Source organism: Pseudonaja textilis, chromosome 5, assembly GCF_049901715.1.
Source record: "Pseudonaja textilis isolate UNSWEBS1 chromosome 5, rPseTex1.2, whole genome shotgun sequence".
Taxonomy (NCBI): domain Eukaryota; kingdom Metazoa; phylum Chordata; class Lepidosauria; order Squamata; family Elapidae; genus Pseudonaja; species Pseudonaja textilis.
The window spans coordinates 49394923-49419652 of record NC_141994.1 but is presented as its reverse complement, the minus strand read 5'-3'; the positions used below and the strand labels follow the sequence as shown (position 1 = coordinate 49419652).

At 38.3% G+C, this 24730-nt stretch overlaps 1 protein-coding gene across 1 annotated transcript in view; it reads left to right on the top strand.

Moving 5' to 3' along the window:
• CYTH4 (cytohesin 4) overlaps nt 1–21943 on the top strand; it is a 33309-nt gene extending 11366 nt beyond the window's left edge. The window contains exons 4-13 of the mRNA XM_026700556.2: nt 1114–1180; nt 4123–4241; nt 4366–4446; nt 5648–5760; nt 8214–8362; nt 11400–11511; nt 12943–13019; nt 14506–14577; nt 18360–18514; nt 19285–21943. Of these exons, the coding sequence (XP_026556341.1) occupies nt 1114–1180; nt 4123–4241; nt 4366–4446; nt 5648–5760; nt 8214–8362; nt 11400–11511; nt 12943–13019; nt 14506–14577; nt 18360–18514; nt 19285–19357 (1018 nt within the window). The 3' untranslated portion in view covers nt 19358–21943. The remainder of the gene's footprint in view (nt 1–1113; nt 1181–4122; nt 4242–4365; nt 4447–5647; nt 5761–8213; nt 8363–11399; nt 11512–12942; nt 13020–14505; nt 14578–18359; nt 18515–19284) is intronic.
• The last annotated feature ends 2787 nt before the right edge of the window (nt 21944–24730 follow it).

Genomic DNA, 24730 nt, shown 5'->3' with positions numbered 1-24730 from the left:
ATTTAACTCTGCCTGCAATTTATAACAGCAATTCTTGGTTGTTGTTTTTTTTAAAGCTAGTTACAGGCTGCCTGTGTCAGGTATTCAGGACCTGGGAGAGCTCCATGGGGAGGTTAGAAACTGATGCAATAAAAACTGCTGGATTTTATATGCACAAGGAACACAAGCAATCTAAGTGTTTTTTAAAACCAAACTAGTCAAAAATGCAAAATGTTTCTTCTTTAAATTCTAAATTTAAATTGCCATTTTGGCTTGCTTATTTGCTTAGGACAGGCATATCTTTATGAACATATGACATATCTATATGTCACCCACTTGACAAGTCAATTATACAGCATTTCCCAGTTTCCTTGAAAACATTACTAATCCAAAATTACAAAAATACTTAACCAAACAAGTGCTTAAAGAGATCTTCTAAACAATATATGTAATAGAAACTTTGATTTGAAACATAAGACTACAGAGAGCAAGAGTAGTATAAGTCTTATTTATACTATACTATAGTAGTAGTAGATAGTAGAATAGAAATATTTATTTATATACCAACTTTATTATTTTTTATAAATAACTCAAGGTGGCAAACATATCCAATATAGCTTCTTTCTCCTATTCTCCTCACAAACAATAACCCTGTGAGGGGAATTGGGCTGAGAGAGAGTAACTGCCCAAGATGATCCAGCTGGCTTTCATGGCTAAGGCAGGACTAGAGCTCACAGTCTCTGGTTTTCTAACCTGAGGCCTTAAGCAGCAGACCAAACTGACTCTGGTTTTATTGCTTATAATATTGTTTATAATTAATTAACTTTTGCTTGAAATACTCCATAAGATGGGCACAGAGCAAAAGGGAAGATTTACTCTGCTTCATACTGTTCCTTTTATTTCATAAATTAGTAATGTTTAATTTGTACCTATATTTTGTCTGACATAAAACAAGTAAGCAACTGCGATTTAATGTGCCTAAAATTAAGAAAATCAGTTGTATAAACTGAACTTAAAAACATCCAATGCGGGAGGTTGGTGTATATTTCTGGGACTTAGCAAACAGCTAGAAAAGACAGAAGGTGACTTTCCTTTGTTTTCCCCCATGCTCTGATCCTATCTTTATATTTGCAGCAAACTTATTCAGAGGGATAAGAACTTGAACATTGGACGGAAAAAATTTAATATGGATCCTGTTAAGGTAGGAATAAATCTGTACACAATTTCAGTTTTCATGTTTCAAATAATCAAAGGAAGGAAGGAAGGAAGGAAGGAAGGAAGGAAGGAAGGAAGGAAGGAAGGAAGGAAGGAAGGAAGGAAGGAAGGAATTACTCTTGTGCCTATCATGTCTCAGAGCCAATCTGCATCTTAGGAACCAGCTCAAATACTGGTGGAAACAGAGGTGATGATACTTGGATGGGTGGTTAAGAAGGAGAGAGAAAGTGGTTCTCTTTCTTTCTGCCATTTTATGGCATAATCCCCACCCAGTTATCTATTGTTTGCCCTGCTTTTGAATATGGGTTTAATTGTCTTTGAGAAAAGCACTAAAGCTTTTGTTCCTTTTGAGTGTTAAACCCATGTCACAACGATCCCCATTGTCACATAATAGTTGGGCTCCTGTTGAACTCAGGTATGCAAAATATTTGCTCGAAGTCAGCGTGAATTTTAACTAAAGATTACTAAAATGGCCAGACCAGCCTATGTACAATATACTACATGAAAAAGAGAATGGAACAAATGAGAAAACTTGAATGAAAGTTTTGAAGGCCAAGTAATGAGATCACTATGAAATTATAAGAAATGAAATAAGCCATGTGATGAAAGACAGATCTAGCTCTGATAAATCCAGATCCTCTTTCTAATGAATTTCTAACAAAGCACCCCAGGTCCTCTTTCTGATGAAAAGTGCTTAGGAATACACATAATATTCTGCTCTTTTGTGGTCTAGATCTATCCTTCCCAACATCTGCTTCCTAAAAACAAACAAATGAATAAAGAGCACATTGGTATTTCCTCCAATCGTCTTTCTCTTCCTTGGAATTGATAGCTTATACTCAGGGGTAGGATTCAATTTTTTTAACAACCTGTTCTGTGGGTGTGGCTTAATTGGTGGGCATGTCTTGGTGGTCATGTGACCAGGTGGACATGGCTTTGTGGTCATGTTATTGGCTGGGCATGGCCAACTCAATATCATTCACATCGAGGCACGCATCGATGTGAGAGGCCTGGCCTCTCATGACTGTGGGGATGCTGCAACAGTTATAAGTGTGAAAAATGGTCATAAGTCACTTTTTTCAGTGCCATTGTAACTTTGAATGGTCACTCCACACAAGCAAAGTACCAGCAAAGGAGCGGGGGGAAACTCCAGAGAAGTTCCAGAGACAGGAAGTCTAGTCCTGCCAAGAATGTAATAAGGGTTAATGGAGAGGCAGTTTCTGTAAGCAACACCAGAATGTTTCCTTCTTGCCTTCCTTACAGGATTAGGCCAGTAATTTTTTCTAACAACCGGTTATCCAAACTGATTAGAATGTTAACAACCGGTTCTAGCAAGTAGGTGCGAACTGGTAGAATCCCACCCCTGCTTGTACTTGAAAAGGAAAATCAAAATTACTAATTAGCAGTTATGTTAACTGCAGCTAATTTCATCCTGGAGCTCTTATATATGCCCATGTTTTTGGTTTCACCATATTTCTTTCTATTTATCACAACCAGGTACTTGCCTACACAAAGATGGAACTGAAGTTGTCTTTATCCTTATCTTTCTTTTTTAGATGTAATTATCTCTGTGCATTCCACTAACTGTAACTTATTGTGAATTGCACTTCACACTGAATGATTTCTTTCTGATACTTTCAGTGTAATTACTTCCTTTTACTATCAACACTACAGTCAAAAGTGACCATTCAATCATTAAATGGTAGTTAGAATCTTAATAGAAAAGCAGCTACCTACATTACTACATTGGGGTAAAGGTGTGCTGAATATGAACAAGGCCTTTAAGAAAAAACATGGAGGACAATTTGATAGGATGATTGATATCCATTGTGTTTTATTAGTTGCATTATTATTTTTGATTGATTTGTAGGTTATTAAAGAACCTACCTATGCAAAACTAGTTCAACTAGAAAATATGTCCAGCCCTATTTAAAATCCCTCTTCTTCAAATAAGAATGTGTGTGTAAACACTAAAACATCGACACTGAGAACCATTTCCCACTTACCTTCACATTGAGGAGTGCTATCATAAACACAGCTGCAAGTTGAAGACAGTTGAACATGTTGAAAAATAAAATAAGGAACTGGTGGAACAAAATATTTTCATTTAATTGATGCAATTAATTAAGAAAGTTACATGTGCATGAAAGAGATTCCTATGGTTATGATGTCATCACAGAGAAATCTCTTTAAGAATCTCAGTTCTGATTCCCCACAATCACAGGACCTAAAGCAGAGCTCCAGAATCCATCTATACTTTGCTTACTAGAAACATATGGCCCAACTGTTGTAAGTTAATTTTGAGAAAGAAAACTGTTGGAAATCTTAAAATACACAGAGAAGAAATTATTAGCCAGTTATACAACCTATTATCTCTTTCTATAGGCAACTGTATATTCCTGAGACTTGAGATAATGGATAATTTATGGCCTAAAATAAATTCAGGTCATAAAAAAAGAACATAGAATAACAGGTTTGAAAGGGACCTTAGAGGTCCTCTAGTCCAACCTTCTGCTCATTTAGGAGAACTTCCATTGGTCCAGACAAGTGGTTGTCCAATCTCTTCTTGAAAACTTTCAGTGATGGAGCAGCCACCACTTCTAGAACCCTAGCCACTCTTTTGTATGACAGCCCCTCAGTACTGTAAGACAGTTATCATGACCCTCCTAATCCTTCTCTTTGATTGGCACTTATCATCTTTGTTGCTGTTCTCTGCACACTTTCTAGAGCCTCAACATCTTTTTTGTATTGTGCAACCAGAACTGGAACTGGTAGTATTAAACTAGAACCAGTTAAGCTAAGTTGCCCACATATAACAATAACTACCACTCATTGTTATAGTCCCTTATTTTACATATTCTTGTTTGCTTCTTGGAACCAATAGTCCATCCACAGTGAACTCATCGGATCCTCTATTTTCCCAAACAGGGTATTCAATATCTGGTTGAGCACAAGGTACTCTCCTTGAATGCACAAGAAGTTGCTAAATTTCTTTACCAGGGAGAAGGACTCAATAAAAAAGCCATAGGAGATTACCTAGGACAAAGGTAAGTGAATTGTCAGTAAATAAACACAACTATGTTTCACTTCTGGGCTTCAGGTCACAGGGGAAAATATGCTTGGGGTGGGAAAAAATCCATGTATCTTATCTTGCTCTTGTTCTCCTGCCAGGGATCCACTGAATCTCCAGATTCTCCAGGCTTTTGTAGAATGTCACCAGTTTGGCAATCTCAATCTTGTTCAAGCACTACGGTAAGTTCCAAAACATGCAAACTAACTCAGAGATTGAGACTAGGTGCTAGGTACTAAACTAATCAAGGAGAGAAGCAGCCTAGAACTAAGGAGAAATTTTCCAACAGTGAGAACAATTAATCAGTGGAACAGTTTGCTTTCAAAAGTGGTGGGTGCTCCACCACTGGAGGCTTTTAAGAAGAGTCTGGACAATCACTTGTTCTGAATAGTTCAGGGTCTCCTGCTTGAGCAGGGGGTTGGACTAGAAGACCTTTAAGGCCCCTTCTAACATTGTTATTCTATGGCTCTCTTTTGATCTTGATGCTCATCTTCCTTCTCTAGAGGGAAACCAGCTGAGATGCTGCCAATGTGAATCAAATGGATAAATTCTCTCATGCACTTAAGTGGTTTCTGTTCCATTCTATGCATATAGATAGATAAATAGAGAGAGAGGGGAGAGGGGAGGGCGGAGGGAGAGGGAGAGAGAGAGAAATTCCAGCCTTGTTATGCTAAACCAGTAAGGATTCAAGACTCTGCCACTGTGAAAAATGATTCTGAATTTGTGGAATGGAAGAGAAATCCATCCAATAGTTTAGCACTTGGCTGCACTCACACAAGATGCACACACACTGAGCTTGTATCATAACTTGAACCAGAAACTATCCAAATGTCTCAAGTTCACAAAATAAGTAACTAAGCCACAAAAACTAACCTAGTTTTTAGTATACTGTGGAAATGTAGCTTCTAGAATCTAGACTCACCTGAACTGGTTATGCATCCAAGATGAACATAGCTGCTTTGTAGAAAGAAAATCCTAGGTCATGAATGTGAAGCCACAATTATAACCCTAGCTTCATTTTTTTGCAAAAAGAAAGGATTGTCCTCTACATCTCAACTAAGTCAAAAGATCTATACAATTAATAAAACATCAGATGCAAAACATTACCCAAAATAGTAGAATTGTTAATTTAATTATTAATCCCAATTTTAAGACCACCTAACTCCTCAGTGACTCTGGGCAGCTTATATATTTAACAAAAAAAATGCATATAAAAGTGAAAATGTCTCACCAGAAAAACAAAACTGGAGTTAACCAAAAAGAGTTCCAACAACCAACCTTTACCAAGGTCTAGGAGGAATGAAGTTGTACACATTTCTATTTTCCAGGAAAAACATTGCCATTTTCTGATAGAAGATTCTGAAGATATGGTTTTCTTTACAGGCAGTTTCTGTGGAGCTTCCGTTTGCCTGGAGAGGCCCAGAAGATTGACCGTATGATGGAAGCTTTTGCCAATTGGTATTGTCAGTGTAACCCAGGCATTTTTCAGTCAACAGGTGAATGGATGGATGGAGATATTTATTTAGGATCCTAAAACACTAGTCCTAATAGTGTGGATAGAGATGCCTGTTTGATTTCAATCTGAGCTTCAAATCAATGGGTCTATACTATTTCTGTATTATCTACTAACTTCAGTTCATGTATATTTTCTACACTGCCTTTCAACTCATTGAGTGGCTCAGTGGCTTAAAAGATGCTGGAGAAGGTCTATACTCCAGTGATTCAATTCCTACCACTGGGGGATAGGCTGAGCTCTCATCACTTGCCTCAGCTTCTGCAACCTACTGCATTTCCCAAAAATTAAGTTCTGGTCTTATTTTCTTTTGAGTTACAAAATAAGCACTAGGGCTTACTTTCGGAGGAGGTCTTATTCTTTGGAATGCCACTGTTGCAAGGTGGGGGTGGTGGGGCTGCCCCATGGGCCCCACACCAGCTTACCTCAGGGTTCCTGCAGCCAGGCCATTCCTGCCGTGGCAACTGCCTTGCCTCATGGTGCCAGCCCACTTATTTCGGCAATGGCGCAGCAATAATGCAGGAGGCTGAGTAATGTGTTGGTGCCTCAAGGTGAGGCAGTTGTTGGGATGTGAATGGCCTGGCTGTGGGTGTCCTGAGGTAAGCTGGTAAGCCATCCCCACCTTGTGACGGTAACAGTTTTCCATGTTTTGCTGTACGCTTAATGCTGCAGTGTGCATGATGTCATGCTGGCCACATAATCCACAGAAATGTCTTTGGACAGTGCTGGCTCAATGGCTTAAAGAAATGGAAATGAGCACCATTCCTAAGGTACTCTATGACCAGTGGAGCAAAACTCAAAGGGATTCCTTTAACTTTACCTTACTTTCAACTTATTGTTAGGGGAGTAAATAAAAGTAACAAAGAAGATAAGGATAACCTGATCAAATCCTGATAAGTATTAACATGGACGAGTGTGCTTTGCACCCCTAAAAATAAAAAGGACTTCCTGAAAATTATAAAAGCCATTAAGGATCTAAACAAATAGGTGCCAAGCTGGGCAGAGAATATCTGAGATAGCACAATACCTTTGAAAAGGGTTAGAACATACTGTTACTGTTTTACTTATTTAATTTATTATGGATGCAGCTCCAGAAGACTCTGGGCTGTTTTACTTAAGCTTTTTTTACTGTCTTTCTGGTATAGTAGCCCCAATATTTTTATTGCACTGACCCAGAAATAAAATATCAATGTGTGTACAAAATGAGGCTGTCACAAAAACATGTAGCCCAGACTTGCCTTTGTGATGACAAATGTTTTGGAGAAAATTGTTACCAGATGAGGTGTCAAGGTAAGTCTCTCTCTCTCTCTCTCTCTCTCTCTCTCTCTCTCTCTCTCTCTCTCTCTCTCTCTCTCTCTCTCTCTCTCTCTCTCTCTCTCTCTCTATATATATATATATATATATATATATATATATATATATATATATATATATATATATATATATATAAAGTTTCAGTAGTACTTACATTATGGTATTCAGCTTTGTTTGGGTATTTTTCCACATCATTATAGTTGTGCTTTTAAAGTTGTAGCAACGTTTCAGCAGAATCTCATCTGCCATCATCAGGCTTCTGTATTGTGTCCGTCTGTGAGTCAGGCCCCCACAGTTGTTTCAGTTTTAAATTTGAGGCAGCCTATTGCTGTGCCAGAATGGTTTTTTCTTCATCCTGATTGGTTGGGAATCTTGGTCTGTGTTTATTGGTCTTGGAGTTTGCTGTGTTCTGCTTGATTGGTGTTTCTAATATCTCCTGTCTGTTTTGTGGCTCTTTTTGTATCTTGATTGGCTGGCAACATTGTGTTCCTTTATTGGAGGCCTTTTGTGCAGCTTGGCTCCGGGTAAATGGACGGCTATCATTTGTTAGGAAGCTAGGTTTCATCTGGGTGCCTGGTTGGGGTGTGTTTGAGCTGGAGGTATCAGGGGGGATCTGTCTGTGCCCAGGTGTTTGCCTGGCTTGTGGTGTCAAGATTTTTTTGTTTGTGAGTGCAGGCTTCCAAATGATTGACAGTCTGGTGGAATCATCTCTTCTATTCATGCTTTCTGGTCTTTTTTCAATCTCTATGGCTTCTCTGATGATTCTGTGGCTGGGGTTTTCTATAGTGGCTAGGGTTTTGGTGCCATTGAAGTTGATGCTATGACCTGTGGCTTCCATGTGTTGGACTAGTGAGGAAGTGTGTTCCAGCTTTTTGACTGCATTTTTGTGTTCATCCAGGTGGGTACAAGAGAGAGAGAGAGAGAGAGAGAGAGAGAGAGAGAGAGAGAGAGAGAGAGAGAGAGAGTGTATTCAGCTTTGTTTGGGTATTTTCCCACGTCATTGTGTGTGTGTGTGTATATATATATATATACAGTGTGTATATATATATATATACAGTGTGCATATATATATATCAGAAACCCACTATTGACAGCTACTAAGTCTACATTTTTCTTTGCCAGATGCCTGCTACATCCTTTCATTCTCAGTCATCATGTTGAATACCAGTCTCCACAATCCGAATGTCAAAGATAAGCCGCCATTTGAGCGTTTCATGTCCATGAACAGAGGGATCAATAATGGAGCAGATCTTGAAGAAGTGCTTCTAAAGGTAATGTAAAAAAAAACAAAATTAAAATGTCATCTGTTTTATTGATACGAACACACTTTTTCTAATTTCTGGTGGTATTAATGATTGTGTGCACTTCAGAAATTCATTTATTTCCAGCATACTCATAGGATAGAGTGATAGGAGAGTTTGCTTAATTGTATCTATAAATAGCATTGTTTGCTAAGGAAAAACAAATTAGTGTGAGCCTATTAGACATACACTGTCATACGTCTAAAGAAGATGCACTAATTGCCAAGTACCCCAAAGAACTAGATTTGTTTTGCATTCACAGTTTGTAGGCCAGTTTGGCATATTTTAATTACATTAAATCCTAACAACAACGAAGGGAGTATGTGAGATGAGACACAAAAGGAAATCATCATATATTCAAGTAAAGAATTCCATCTAGATGATCTTACTTTTTTCAAACTTGGTTAGATTTGGATGGAACATTAAGAAAATACAAGGGTGTAGGCTAGATAAGGAATTTTTTAAAAAAAACCCTTAGAAAAATAAATGTCAAACCACTTCTGAATTGTTGCTAAGAAGATGACATGGTTGTGTCTATGTAATAACTAGGATCGGTAGTTTGTGGTACTGTTTGTATTTATTCTACGATCCCTAAACCAGATAGGGATATTCAAATTGTAGTGTGTTGATCAAATATATGAAAGATAAATAGAATCATACTGGGTAGCCATAAATGAACATGCCCACTAGCAATGCTCTTCACAGTTCTGTTTTATTAAACATTTGTATGCATACAGGCCTCCTTACATTAATGGGAACTCTTGATTATCACAGTCATATCTTCATTTATATATGACCTTACACTTTTCAATTGAATGTGGGCGACTGTTAGAATTATACAGTCGTTTTCATTTTTCTTCTTGCAGTGCTTAGGTTCTTAAATAGAGTTTCATAGCATGTTTTATTTGTACTATAGAGCTACTTGTATTTTCTGTAAAAGTTTGCAAATTTGTACAAATTCAATGTTGGCTTTCAAAAATTATCTTGAAACACTTCTATGTAACTTTGCATAAAGGTAAAGGTTCCCCTCACACATACATGCTAGTCGTTTCCAGCTCTAGGGGACGGTGCTCATCTCCGTTACAAAGCCCAAGAGCTAGCGCTGTCTGAAGACGTCTCCATGGTCATGTGGCCAGCATGACTAAATGCTGAAGGTGCACAGAATGCTGTTACCAAAGTGGTCCCTATTTTTCTACTTGCATTTTTACATGCTTTCGAACTGCTAGGTTGGTAGAAGCTGGGACAAGTAATGGGAGCTCACTCCATTATGTGGTGCTAGGTATTCGAACTGCCAAACTGCCAACCTTTCTGATTGACAAGGTCAGCATCTTAGCCACTGAGCTACCACGACCCTTTGCAACTTTGTATAGAAATCTGAAATTACCTTGTGAGTAAAAGCGGAGCTTTCTGAGTGAGCAGTTTCAGGAAGTTGCAGGGACATTACATAATATATGATATCATATTCCAGTAGTCCAATGTTATTACTTCATTGGGTGAGAAATCACTTTTAAAAACCTTGGAAACCTAGCAATAAGTTACATGCATATACACAGAACTTATGGTACTCCCAGATTTAAGAAAATGCTGTAAAATGTAAATCCACTTCCTGAGCATATTTGTGTGTGCTTATCTTTGGGTCATTTTTTTTCCTGATGATTGACTGGCCAAGTTCTTGCAGTTTTCTTGGCAAGATTTCAGAAGTGGTTTGCCATTGTGTGCTTCCTATGGCTATGAGAGAGTGACTGGCCCAAAATCACCAAACTGACTTTGTGCTTAGACTATCTCCTGATTTCTAGCCTGATACCTTAACCACTCCACCAAATTGGCTCTGGAGCATAGAGTGAGTTAATTTTCAGTAGTGATGAAATGCTCTTTTCTTTCACTTTCCATCCATTTGTTTCAACGTACTTATTAGGACTAAGTTGGTGAGGCTTATGCGTGATTCACAGCATATGCTTTAGGATTGTGGTTTCCAATTAGATTGAGAGGAATGGCACAAAAAATAAGTTTCATTGCAGGAAGTGACACACACACACACACACACACACACACAGAATGAGAGAGAGAGAGAGAGAGAGAGAGAGAGAGAGTAAAGAGAGAACTGATAGAATGAAGTGGTTTAACTAATTTCTTTCACTTTTTTAGGAAACTGCAAAACCTATATCTATCTCATTTTGATGAATGAAGAAGTTTGTTTAGATTCCATTGTATCAGTAGTAATACTAAATGTCTGATGATTCAGTCAAAACTGTATGTAACTATATTACATATGTTTAGGGACTCAGGTTGCTTTGGTCTATATCAGGGGTGTCAAACTCGATTTCATTGAGGGCCACATCAGGGTTGCGTTTGACCTTGTGGGAGGTGGGTACGGGTGTGTAGCTATGGGGCCTGGCCAGCTTGATGGCACTCGAGGCTCTGTTTTCAGCCACAATGGCCTTCTGCACCACTCTGCCAGCAAAAACGGAGCCTGGCGGGGCTGCACGCAGCCCGCATAAGCTCTGTTTTTGGCCACAACAGCCTTGTGCAGCCCTCTGCCAATGAAAACAGAACCAAACACGAAGTCAAAACATGGCCAAACACAGAGTCTGGGAGGGCCACACATGGCCCTTCCGAGGTCCATTTTTGCTAGCAGAAGCACCGCGGGCCAGTCCTTCGCTGTTTCAAGGGCAGCACTGTGGGCCAGATCTAAGCACCCTGAAGATCGGATTTGGCCTGTGGGCCTTGAGTTTGACATCCCTGGTCTATATGGTTAATCTTAAGAAAGTGCAAATTTGCCAGTTAATAACAGAAAGGACTGTCCATTGAAAGGGCTGGTTTGAGATCCAGTCAAGGTCCAGACCAATCAAAAGGAACAGATGGCATAGGAAGGGAGAGATTCTACCTGAGATCTCGAATCAGGAGGCCTATCAACTGCTCCAGAGAAATAAATACATTGACCTGGTAAACCGAACATTAAAACTCATCAGGATTTTTCCTTGCTTTCTCTTCTCCTTTTCCCTGGCAGAATTTATTCGAGAGTATCAAAAACGAACCCTTCTCCATCCCAGAGGACGACGGAAATGATCTCACCCACACTTTCTTCAACCCAAGCCGGGAAGGCTGGCTCCTCAAGCTAGGTAACCTGCTTGTAACTTGCTAATAAGGGGGAAAAAAACCTTGTTCCTCAACTTCTACTCAAATTTAGGTCTTTTTTTTCAAGGAAAAGGGTTGTAGCAGAGGACTGCAGCATCAGCAGAAGGCAGCCAGCCAGCCAGCCAGCCTTCAGCTATGGGGTGAGAATGACCCCTGGTGTTTGGCTCTGGTATATATTTCTCTAAAGACTCCTGCAGATGACACAAAGCCCTAACAGAGTGGCTGATTTTTTGCTCCTCACTTGGCCTGGGTAATTTGACTGGCATCATTTAATGGGCTGGAGGAAAGCCACCTTCAAAGAATGCTGGGGACACTTTTTCAAAGGATAAATTGAAAGCTATGTAGCTATGTTGACAGGCGTTCCAAGCCTGCATAATAAACAGAATTTATGAACGGGAGATTGGAACCGGAATTGTCAAGAACCAGTAATTTGACCAATAATTTGTCCAGCAGCCCACCATTCAAAGACAGATGATTTAATGAAATGCTCTTTTCTTTCCTTTCTCTTCCATATACTTTGTTTCACTAATTCATCAACCTGCTTGTTAGGATTAAGGCGGTGAGGTTTACTTCTGATTAACAGTGCATTCTTCTGCCAGACTGCTCTTTGAAGTTCTCCTCTGTGCTCTTTAAAGGTATAAATCAAAAGCCATAAAGAAAGAATAAAATATTTTGGCTCCAATTGAATCAAATCCAATAAGCTTCCTGGGGCAAAGTCCCAATTTTTACCTAAACATCATCTATTCCTTCTTCCTTCACCAAGAAGCCAAGCAATACTGTGAAACCTTTGCCATTCCATGACTTGTTTTAAAGGGAAAGAAATGTACAGGAAGCCCTAGATTTATTACCATAAGTCAGAATTTCTGTGGCCAAACAAAGTGGTTGCCAAGAACTGACCTATTTCATGACCTTTTTTGCCACGGTTAAACAAATCACTACAGTTGTTAAATGAATCCAGCTTCCCCCATTGATTATGCCTGTCAAAAGCTGTCTGTAAAGCTTATAATGATAATCACATAACCCTAGGATGCTGCAACTGTCATTAATGCCTCCTTAAAATGTTTTAATTTTTTAAAAAACTTTTAATTCTAACTTTTTAAAATTGTATATACTGTTTCATATTCCCATGTTTTATTATGCACTGCTCAGAGTCCTTCTCTGAGGGAGATGGATGGTTCAGAAATGTGAAAAACAAACAGACAGACAAACAAACTGGTATTTAACTTTTGATGTTTTGATGACGTTTCTGACCTCTGGCTGTACTAGCTACAGCAAATATTGTTTGTTCATTAATTCATATTAAGATATATAGTACCTCACATTTTATGGATTTATGAAAAGAAGCTTTACCATTATCTCTCTCTCTCTCTCAAAAAAAAATCTAATTAGCTCATTTCATTCTTTTTTTGTTGCAGGAGGCAGAGTGAAGACCTGGAAACGCCGCTGGTTCATTCTGACGGATAATTGCCTCTACTATTTTGAATACACCACGGTAAGAGCATCGTCAGGGATCATCTTCAGTGCATAAGATTTTTTGGCTAGAAATTAGAGCTGAGGTGAATCAGAAAGTTGTCCAAGTTTCACGCTGACTGCTCTGTTGAGCCATAACTGTATTCAGGAAGAGCATGGAGAAAAGCCAACTACCGGCTGATATATCCAAGCAGGAGTCTTCCAGCTTTATGTACTTCCACATTACCACACCTCAGGTTTGGTAATGCTTGGTTCACTACTTCTGCTTGTAGAGGTAAGCAATCAACATGAGAAAACATTGATGAAAGGATGCAGAATCCTTCGTGACACTGAGATCATGGTTTCAATTCATGGCAAAGTGAATGAATATCTGTGTTCTGATCCAGCTCCCCAAACAAGACAAACCCTCTGAAGTTAACTCAAAGATTCCTTTATTAGGAGCACCAGCAACCCCAGAAAAAAGTTTCTTTCCAACCGCAGGCTAACAAGTCTGTCCAGCTGGAAGATGAATAGTTGTCTGCCACATCTATTCATCTCCACCCGCTGCCTTTAATCCCCAGAGCTAGGTGGGGCTTCGCTAGCAGCAGTGGCTCTTCCTTCTCAAGGATCAGCCCATGGATTTCCACTACTCTCCTCTCATTGGCCTTCTGTGCATCCACGCATCAGGCACTGGACCCAGCTGTTCCTCCTCTTCCTCATCAGCCATTTCCAGACCTGGGGGCTGTTGACTCTCCATCTGAGGGCTGACAGGTGGCCCAGGCTCCGCCTCTGTCTCTCTCTCTCTCTGCCAGCTCCAGTCCCTCTTCCCCCTCAGAGCTCTCAGGTTGCCTTGATGCTGACCCTGACTCCCACGCCTCCTCCTCCTCCTCTGATTCAGCTGCTGGAGGGGCTGGCAGCTGACAGGCCACAAGAATCTGATTGCATTTGCAGAAAGCTCTGTAGCTCTCCAAAATTATATGGGGGAGGTATATATCACCTGCCGATCATATTCTCATTACTTTGTCTTTCTGGAATGAATTCTTCCCCTGATTCCTTTCTAAAGCAGAAGTTGTATGACTTGGTTTGCCTTTCCTTGGTGTAGCAATGTGTGTGTGTATGTGTGTGTTTGTGTATGTGTGCATGTATGTATGTATATGTAAATGGATATGGATATAGCATGTGTATATGTGTGTTATGTATGTGTATGAATAGATATGCACTTTCTTTTGAGAGCAAGCAACAAAATTTCATTTTTAATGTGTGCTAGTGTGCTTACAGTAAAAAATGACAGTAAAGGTTAGTCTTAATCTTAATTCCAAACTCTTAAGAAATTATTATTTTGCTTCCCATTTCAGCTTTAAGGCTTTTTCTAAGATGAAACTTTTTTTTGCTGAACTGGAATCCCATGCAAGAAAAAGGGTTAAGTCTTCTATCAGACATCTTGAAATGGAGACTTAAGATTTACCTTAATTTTACTGATATTATGTGCACACTAGGACAGTTCACTTATGATTTCTGTTGTTTATTAGGACAAAGAGCCTCTAGGGATTATCCCACTGGAAAACCTATCAGTTCGACCAGTAGATGATCTCAAGAAACCAGTAAGTCATTGCCATTAGGTTTGTAAAACATGCTAGATTGTGCTAAAATAAGTTAATTTTTGCTTTAGTGTATTGCAGGAACAGTTTGATTAGATGCAGCCATAGCCCCTTTTATATTTTTATTATAATTTTGTGTTTTAACTGCTGTTAATTTATTATTATGTTTTTATCACAGAAAATAAAAATATAATCAATATATAACAAATATACAAAAGGTATGTGAGAACATATTAAATACATGTTTTATTTGTTTGGCTATAGCTTGATATGGAAATTCAGCAATTATGTTTTATTATTCCATGTTTACAATTTAGTGTGTTATGTGAACCATTTAATTCTGACTGAATTGTTAAGAATTCGCTTGCTTGCTTTTTTTGCTTATATCCCCCTCTGCCCACACACACACAGACAAACACCTTTCTTCTTTAGAAGTTAGTCATGATTGTGAAGTTTATGGAATCCAGTCCCTAAATTCCCTTTGTTCCTATGTTATACATTGTTGATTTAGGATTCCAATGTATCATAGATAGAAATATGTTGCACTGCAGAGCATTTCAATTCAGGCTTCATGCTATTTCTCTAGTTAAGCATCCTCAATCTGGGGGCAAGATTGTCTCTCAGGACATCTCTTTGGGATTGGATTATAATAACTCATCTGCAAACTCCAGCATGGTTGGTCAGACTGGAAATTCCAGGGGTTATAATTTCAGAATGGAGGTTAACAAAACTGGAAACTGGTCATGAATTTCTTAAAGGTATCTTTCTCCCATAAGGCCTTTTCCTCTGTAATTTCTTTGCTCCAAATCCCACCAAAGAAATGTATATTTAAGGATTGAAAACAAAGCAATATGAATCTCAAGATCTCAAATTCTTTACCTTTTTGTACACATACTTTTTTATTAAAGGATTCCAATTTTTAAAAGTGTTTACCTTTATGTTGTTAAGTTCAAACAAATCTATTTTCCACATGAAAAATTCACTGTAATGAATTCCAAAATCATATAAATTTAACTGGACTCTTAATCCTTCTAATGTGCAGCTGCCAAAAAAAAGCCAATGCAGTCCTAGGTTGCATCAATAGAGGGACAGCTTCAAGATCACAAGAAAAGATAGCACTGCTCTATACTGTGAGGCCACACTAGGAATATTGCATCCAGTTCTGATTGCCGTGATAGAAACAAAGACCCTAGACAGAGCAACAAAATGATACGCAGTTTGGAGGCTAAACTGGCCAAATGAGGAGTTAAGGGAAGTAGGTAAGGTAAAGGTTCCCCTCGCACATACGTGCTAGTTGTTTCCAGCTCTAGGGGCGGTGCTCATCTCAGTTACAAAGTTGAAGAGCTAGCGGTGTCCGAAGACATCTCCGTGGTCATGCAGCCAGCATGACTAAATGACAAAGGCACACAGAACGCTGTCACCTTCCCACCAAAGTGATCCCTATTTTTCTACTTGCATTTTTATATGCTTTCGAACTGCTAGGTTGGCAGAAGCTGGGACAAGTAACGGGAGCTCTGTCCGTTACATGGCGCTAGGGATTTGAACCGCCGAACTGCCAACCTTTCTGATCGACAAGCTCAGCAACTTAGCCTAATGAAGAGAAGGATTAGGGATGACATGATAGAGATCTTTCAGTACTTTAGGGCCAGTCTCAGAGAAGAAGTGATTAGTCTTATTCTCCAAAGTACCCTGAGGGCAGAGCAAGAAGCAATGGGTGGAAGAGAGAGATCCAACCTGGAACTAAAGATAAATTTCCTGACAGTGAGACCAATTACTCAATGGAACAGCTTGCTTCCTGGAGTTGTGGATGCTACATTGCTGGAGGTTTTCGAGAAAAGATTGGCCATCCATTTGTCTGAGATGGTAGAGGCTCTCCTGCCTTAGCAGGGGTTTAGACTAGAAAACCTCCAAGGTCCCTTCCAGCCTTAAAATGACTCTATGCTTCTGTGTTTCTTCTTTTTGTGGAGATGCTTTTAGTCCACCATTTCCTCATCTGGAAATCCAATTTTATGGCTTTTTTTTTACAAGTCTACCAAGCATGATAAATACAACCCTTTTAAAACTAAAGCCCTCTTGCAACCAGTTATTCTCTTGAATTCATTTTATATTCTCCATGCTCTTGTTTGAACAGCTCTCAAAAGGTTAACAATTTCTCTCTACCTGCTGTTTCTTTCTTATGAAATGCTTCTTGTGCTAAGACCCATAAAGGCATTTATAGGCACAGTCTGGGTTTATATTTATTCCATATTTTTAATAAGATAATGTTTTGTGAAATCTACATTAAAATTGTCTTTCAAAAGATAAGAAGAAGCCCTTTATTTCAATGTTTGGACTCATCAAGGACCCAAGATACAGACTTCACAGAGGTCAGGATGATCTCATCAGAAAACTTCACTGGAGAAAAAGCTAATACCAGATCAGAAGCCAGTTTCCTTCCTTGTCTCCTAGTGTACCTGTCATAATGAAAGGGAGAGGAAATGTCATCAATTATACATAATGCCATATGCCATGCTGGAAAATTATTAAAGGAGTAGACCAAGTTAAAGCAGCTAAACTACTCTACAAATCTGATATCAGATCTTTTAACTTCTTGCATATCATTTGGGTGGATTATCCTAATGAGATTAAATGGCTGATTCTTGCCAAGAACCAGCTAAGTATGATCAAAAACAGATTCCTGGCCAGTATTTTCCTTTAATTAAACAGCTGACACTATGCCAAACCTGCACATGCTGGGAGTTGCTTCAAAAAAAAAAATCAGCATTAGATTGGGTGGTAGAGCATAGATATATTCCCAGATCACAAGCATTCTGAAGATCTGGGGTTCAAGTGAAACCTCAACTATGGCTTTTTCCAGAAAACCAGTTTTTCTGTATTCCAAATCTTCAGAATCTAATTAAAAATAGACTAAACATTGGATCTGGGCTGTTTTGATTATTTTCAGATCTATTCAGATAAGTATCCAATGAATATGGGCTTATTTATATGTTGATGCCTTATCCTTCTATCCCTTCACTCTCTGGTTTGGTTACTTTCTTATTTTCAGCAAATCAAAAACCAAGGTTAAAAAACAGGAACAAAACCTAATGTCTATTACTGGTCTGTAAAATACGCAAGTACCATAGTTTGCCGGTCCAGCAGCAATCAATTGATCTATTTAAGATGCTTATTTTCTGCTTTTTCTTGTATGGTCTCAGGTGGCTAATACAAGAATGGTAAAATGCAATTAAAACTGGGGTATGCTGAAATCCATCAAATGACTAACGGAAGGGAAAGAAAGCATGGGAGGAAAACAGAGAAGGGAAAGTGCTCGGGCAGAGGACTCTTTCATGTAATATCTTCCATGATTTAGCATTTTATTGGAATTGAATCTAATTAGCTCCCAATATCCTCTTATAATGTACATTGTAAAATAAATGTTGGTACTTTATGGATGGGGGTGGTCTAGGAACTGTGCTGCATCATTTGGAGAAATGTAAAATTCTCATTTTGTAAGATAATAATTGCAATAACTAACTGCATTCCATTCTGCATATTAGTCCATATGTGGCAGACTAGATGAAACCAGTTGAATACATAAATCCACATGTAAATGAAATAAGTGTGCAAAAAGCATCCTCTTCCAGATGTATTGGATTAGCAGCCCTATCATCCCTAGCTATCCCGGTCAAAGTAAATGAAAGTCCTTTAGGATCTGCAGCACAAAAGAGATGTGCACATACATTTCAGATATTGGAGAGAGTAATATTGTTGATTCTCAGTACTTTCCACATTTTTCCTCTCAGAATTGCTTTGAGCTCTTCAATGCAACCTGCAAAGGGCAGAAGATCAAAGCTTGCAAGACTGATGGGGATGGAAGGGTGGTTGAAGGCAAGCACCAATCCTATAAGATCTCTGCAGCCTCCAAGGAGGACCGTGACCTATGGATTGAAGCCATACGGTAAGGAGGAAAGGCTGTCATTCTATGATGGAACTATGACATAGAAAAGGAGAAAAATGTTCAGTAATAAGGAATATCATAATAATTTTAGTGGGGCCTTAACAGAGGCACCTATCATTTTATGAAACTGTTCTTCTGTGAGATATTGCATTTGAAAATATTGTATTATTCTGCCTCTGGTGTTTTGACTCCTATGCAATCATCAAGTAAGAAACATGCATGTATTAACCACCTGACTTCATTTACTTTTGAGGTCTCCCCTACCCCTCAAATTATGACACAAGATGGATAGTTTTGGTGATGAAAGTTGCCAAGGAATGAGAAGTGATAGAAAGCAACATTGTGAGAAATCATTTCATCCTATAAATCAAAGAAAAGAGAGTACTGGCAAATATTTTAAATACTGATAAAAATATCAACTTAATTACCAAAAACTGGGAGGGAATAATGTTTTATATTCTTTTCAGCTATACTATCTTGCTTATTTCCTACTTTCCTTGCCATGATCATTCTAAGTATGAAAAAAGCTCTCTAAACCCAGTATCCATTTTTTTAACCACCAAGGTTCCCTAGAAAGAATATGAAAGCCTTTGTCAAGCCCACCTGCCTGTATAATTTTATTGACACATTACCTCTAAGCATGGAAGGTAGCTATCACATGGCCTGTTGCTTTTCCTAGCTTTAAGCTTAAAGTTTCCCTTGTGTTCTGTGAAGGAGGTGCTTTGCTAACAGCCAAATCTTAATATTCTTTCTATTTTGCTTTATATTAGAACCAGCATCACTAGAGATCCCTTCTATGACCTGGTTGCTGCTCGTAAGAAAAAAGTTACCAGCAAAAAATGAACCTTCTGGCTTGTACCACCTTGTTCAGTGGATGATTAATATCAAGAAAATATTTCTTTGAAGTCTGTAATGGCAATATTCCTCAACCATCTCTGAGACAGACAAGCAAATGAAAGGATGATCAGTGGCCTGCTTCCATTCTCCAGAGTCAGAGTATGCAGAATCAGAAACCGGGACAGGAATTCTTTCTGTACAGAAAACAAGCATGGATTTCTGAGTAAATGGAGCAGGATATACTTGTGTGAGTGTGACTAGGTATGGGTGGGGGAAACCAGGAAATGGTTTCAACAGTATTTTTATACTTGTAAGACTAGATTTTCCTACATTGACACCTGCCTCCTCTGACTCACTGACTTGAGGTTTCTTGAATAATTATGCTACCTGAGATAAATTTACTTGGAATAATAGGATGAAGGACAAAGTGAACTAATAAACTCAAGGGATGCTATGAAACCTGGCCAGAATAAACACATATTACTGTGTGGTTGAGTTTGGCAAATGGCTGGTTTGGACCTGGAATTATTGCCAAGTTGATGGTAATACTGAATGTCAGTCTTTTTAGGACAGAACCTTCCAGCCAAAGTTAGGCTCTAAACAATAATCAATGCAATGAGTTTTTAGTTCTTATATTCTTTGAATTGGCTGCTTCATCAGTGCTGGAACAGTTAAAAAGTGTGTTTACAGATGGATATTTGTTTACTTCTCTTCTCCTCTGAAATATTCATTAGCCTAGAGGATCAAAAGCTAGTTTTTTTTGTTTTTTGTTTGCTATGGAAGACTTACATTCAAACTCCATCTTGACAATAGTGATCATGAGAAAATCCTTCTCCTCTGAATTTTCCTTCTCCTCTGAATTTTTCATCTATACAATGAGTTCTGTAAAATAATAAAATTTGTTTAATGTGGTTATGAAGAACTGCATTGTTGTAAGAATGATGCCTGCATGCAAATGAGTAGTACAATATTTTGTTTAAGGAGATGTAAAGAGTTGCTTGTTATTAAAATACACTCCCATATGCACACTTAAGCCAGAATTCGGGTGTGTTGTTTTCCACACTGATTCAAACAGATGGAGAATTAACTGTTTTTCTTTTCAAATGAAAAAAAATGAAAAACATCTTGAGGCCTTTTACACTTGTGGTTTTGTTTTTATTTTATCAAGTTAAAACAGAAGCAGGAGGTATGTTATATGTCTCTGCTGCTTTTCTTTTTTCTTATGAATTCCACTATACAATTTGGAAAAATGCCAAATATTTGTTACATGTGAAAAATCTTAAATTCATCAAATGGTAACCCTATTCAAAGACAGAAAATTCAGTCAAGGTCCAGCTTGGATGACCCAACAAATAATTTGGTATAAGATAGATTCTAGTATTAACATTGATAGGTTTGGAAGCTGATGACACTTGAGGATATAGAAGATGTACTTCATATTCAGAATAAGGAATATACACAGCACAAAAATTATCCAAGTCAATTTTGAGTCTTATCAGCACTCCTAAAGCATATTGCTTGATCTAATTCACTACAAAGATCCAATCTGACTTTAATCCATGATCTTAAATAGAGTCTGAGAAAAGAGAGCTCAAAACAATCTTGTATAGAGATTGCATAGTATGTATAGTTCTAGTATATGGAAGAAACATGTGCTTGTTTTACTTGTTACAGAATAAAATGAGATTTGCGTGAAAGCTATACATGTAGTGGATGAATGAAATACAACCACTATCGAAAGAATTCATATAAGGGGATTGAATTAATAGCCTTTAAATTTGGCTTCTCTATTTAGAAAAGTGCCTACAATTTTGTCATTTTAGAAATAGAGTAATAACCTCTCTGGCTAGAAACATCCCTAATTCTCAGATAGGTTGAGAGGTATTTTGCAAAGAGAAGGGTGCTCTGAGGAACCCAAAGGTGCTTTTTCAAAAGGCAACTGGACTTTCTTTTTCCTTGAAGACGTTTTGCTTCTCGCCCAAGAAGCTTCTTCAGAACTGAAGAAGCTTCTTGGATGAGAAGCGAAATGTCTTCAAGGAAAAACAAAGCCCAGTTGCCTTTTGAAAGAACACTTTTGAGACAACCATGAGCTGGGTGACTGAGAATCTCCATAGACACCATTGAAGAATGGTGATGCCCTTTCTGAATGTAATAGAGGTGATTTGGGGGCATTAAGGTAAAAGTATAAGACATGAACCCATCATGGGTTAGTTTATGCATAGCTGAAAGTACCAGACAGCAATGAGGGGACAAACAATGAATACCATCTGCTGGCCAGTGAGTGAAATATTTATCTGAATTTGAATATTTTAGAGAATGAATATGCAACGCAATGTATGATTCAGAAACTTTGGATACAGTGTAATACAGGAAGAATGGGAGAAAATGTGGACAAAAGATCTAAAATTTACACAAAACTAAAATTTAAAAGAAAAATTTTATAAGATGATGTACCATTGGTATTTAACATGTAGTGGATGTGTGAATATCAGAGTAGAAATAATTAAAGATTTATTGATGCTAATCTATGTACAATCACTTTCTGTTCTAGCACCCTCTGTTTTAACTAATATATAATCTGTTCTAGTTTCTATTGTTGTATTTACTTGTTACTTGAATTATTTATGCATTATTGTTCTTATGACTTAATTAGATTACTTTGTCTTCATTATTGCAGTGATTACCTTGTCCTGTAAGTACTATATTATACTGTACTATAAATTAGTTTTTAAACAAACATTTAGGGCAAAATTCAGGCTGTGGTGACTTCTGCATATCTTTGCTGTTCTTTAAGCTGGGCAAGACAGAACAATCCAAAAGAGGAATTGTGGGTGCTATTCGCATAATGTATGGATGGTAGCTAAATTTAGATGGTGGATTAATTATGTGCATGGTGATTATAATAATGAATTACAGCTAGGAAACCAACAACTCCTTTTTTCTTGCGTATGGATAAGCAGTGACTATTCCATGTCTTGCTTTTCCTTTTTGCAGATAATCTCGCCCCTTTCATCTCCAGTTGTGGTTATTCTTTCTCTCTTTTCTTCCTGAAGAGGGCTCTGTGCACAAGGAAATTCAGACACCAAGTTCCTTTTCTTCTGTTTGGCACTGCAACAGGGCAGGTGAATTAATTCCAACAGGCAGAGTGAATAGATATTAGAGTCAAATCACGTGCGAGCACAGGAGATGCATGTGAAGGTTTTTCTTGAATGAGGCTCCTGTGTTGCTCTTCCTTTTTGCTAATGGTGACAATCCTCCAAGGAGTTTGCTTATTTAGTTAGTTAGTTAGTTAGTTGACTAGCATGTATCATACATCTCCCCATAGAACGAGGATGAAGAAACCTCTGTGAGGGAAAAAAGCAACTTTGCACAGAAAATGGAAATAAATTACCAAATATTCTGAAAAGTTTATATATGCCAGGAGCTTTCTAACCAATTTAGCTCAACACAGAAACTTCAAGAAAGGCTTGGTCTGTAACCACCTGTTCAAATTCTTGAGGATGTGCAAAGAGAATAAATTTTCAGGTACAAAATAATTCCAGCTGGGTTTCTTCTTCCCAGATCTCCTAGGCTACTTTGGAGCTTCTTCCAGATGAAATTAAATCTATTTCTAGTTACTCCCTCTCCACAATGTTTCCTTAGTAAAATGAATAAAACCCTTCAACATGACAAGAAAATGTTTTTAAGCCTTAAAGAACATTATGTCAGGCAAAAATTCAGTCATGTGAAGCTCTTGGTGCATTCTGAACTTGGTTGTTTGCTTGCAGACATTTCATTACCCAACTGGGAAACATCATCATTGTAATGCGCTATATATAAACATATATAAACAAACTATATATAAACAGGCAGTAAACTTACACTCATACTGATGATGTTACTGGTCAGGGAGTGAAACCTTTGCAAGGAAATAATTAAGTCAGAGAGCACCAAGAACCTCATATTTCAGCCTTCAGCCATTTCAATACAATTTCTCAACTTTCTACGCTCCCAAAGTATTTCATCTGCTGTTCAGCCAGCTCTTGATATTTTGTTTTTAGGAACCATATAAGCCAGGGGTGTCAAACTTGCATCATTATGGTGGTATCACATGACATATCGGGACAGTTTCCCTTTTGCTAAACTGGGCAGGGGCGGGGCCAGCACGTGACCCTCTGATTCGTGGGTCGTGAGTTTGATACCCCGATATAAGCCCTCTTCCCTTCAAATCAATGTGTAGGATTGTATATAATTTAATAGCCAAGTGGAAAATCCTATCAGTGTTTTGTCATAACAAATGAAATGTTATGTTACTCTCTTGTGTTACCACAGCACACACCCCTCCCAACTTGGCCCTACCCTATAATATGGCTGACCTGGACCCATTAGCATAAATTTTCAAAATATGCTTCAGCTATATTTTCTCTTTGAATATTTCTAACTTGATAACATGGCATTTACAGAAGTCATAGGGCCCACAACTCTAACTGGATCTCCAAAATTAAATATTTTTAAAAGGAATCAAATGATCCAAATCTGAAGGATTTCTGCCACCTGGGCAAAGATTTTGTTATCACATAAAAGTTTATGAGATTTTTACTGATATTAAAAATTTAGAACCAGTTTGTGCTCATCACCTTGAGGGAAATAGCAATGCCTGTGTCCTGAAAAGTTTGCTATTGCCTGAGAAGCAGGGATGGGATTCTATCAGTTCCCACCTATTCACTAGAACCAGTTGTTAACATTCTAAGCAGTTTGGAGAACCGGTTGTTAGAAGAAATTACTGGCCTAATCCTGTAAGGAAGGCAGGAAGGAAACATTCTGATGTTGCTTACAGAAACTGCCTCTCCGTTAACCCTTATTACATTCTTGGCAGGACTAGACTTCCTGTCTCAGGAACTTCTCTGGAGGTTTTTTTTTTCCTCCTTTGCTGGTACTTTGCTTGTGTGGCATGACCATTCAAAGTTACAATGGCACTGAAAAAAGTGACTTATGACCATTTTTCACACTTACAACTATTGCAGCATCCCCACAGTCATGAGAGGCCAGGCAAGGAAATGCATGCCTCGATGTGAGTGATGTTGAGTTGGCCATGCCCAGCCAATAACATGACCACCAAACCACGCCCACCAACTAAGCCACACCCACAGAACTGGTTGTTAAAATATTTGAATCCCACCCCTGCTGAGAAGTGATCCGTTTTGTGTATAATTTGGTTAAGGATCTTGAACATAGTGCAAACTAGGTAGCTTCTTTTTAAAATTTATTTTTAAGAACCAGTAAGAGTTGCTGCTGCTGAGGAAGAAAAAGTAGCTTTAAAAGGTAGAGAATTTCCCTTCACTACAGACATTGCTTGTATTTTCTCATGTATTGAATATAAAATTGATATAATTTCATGTT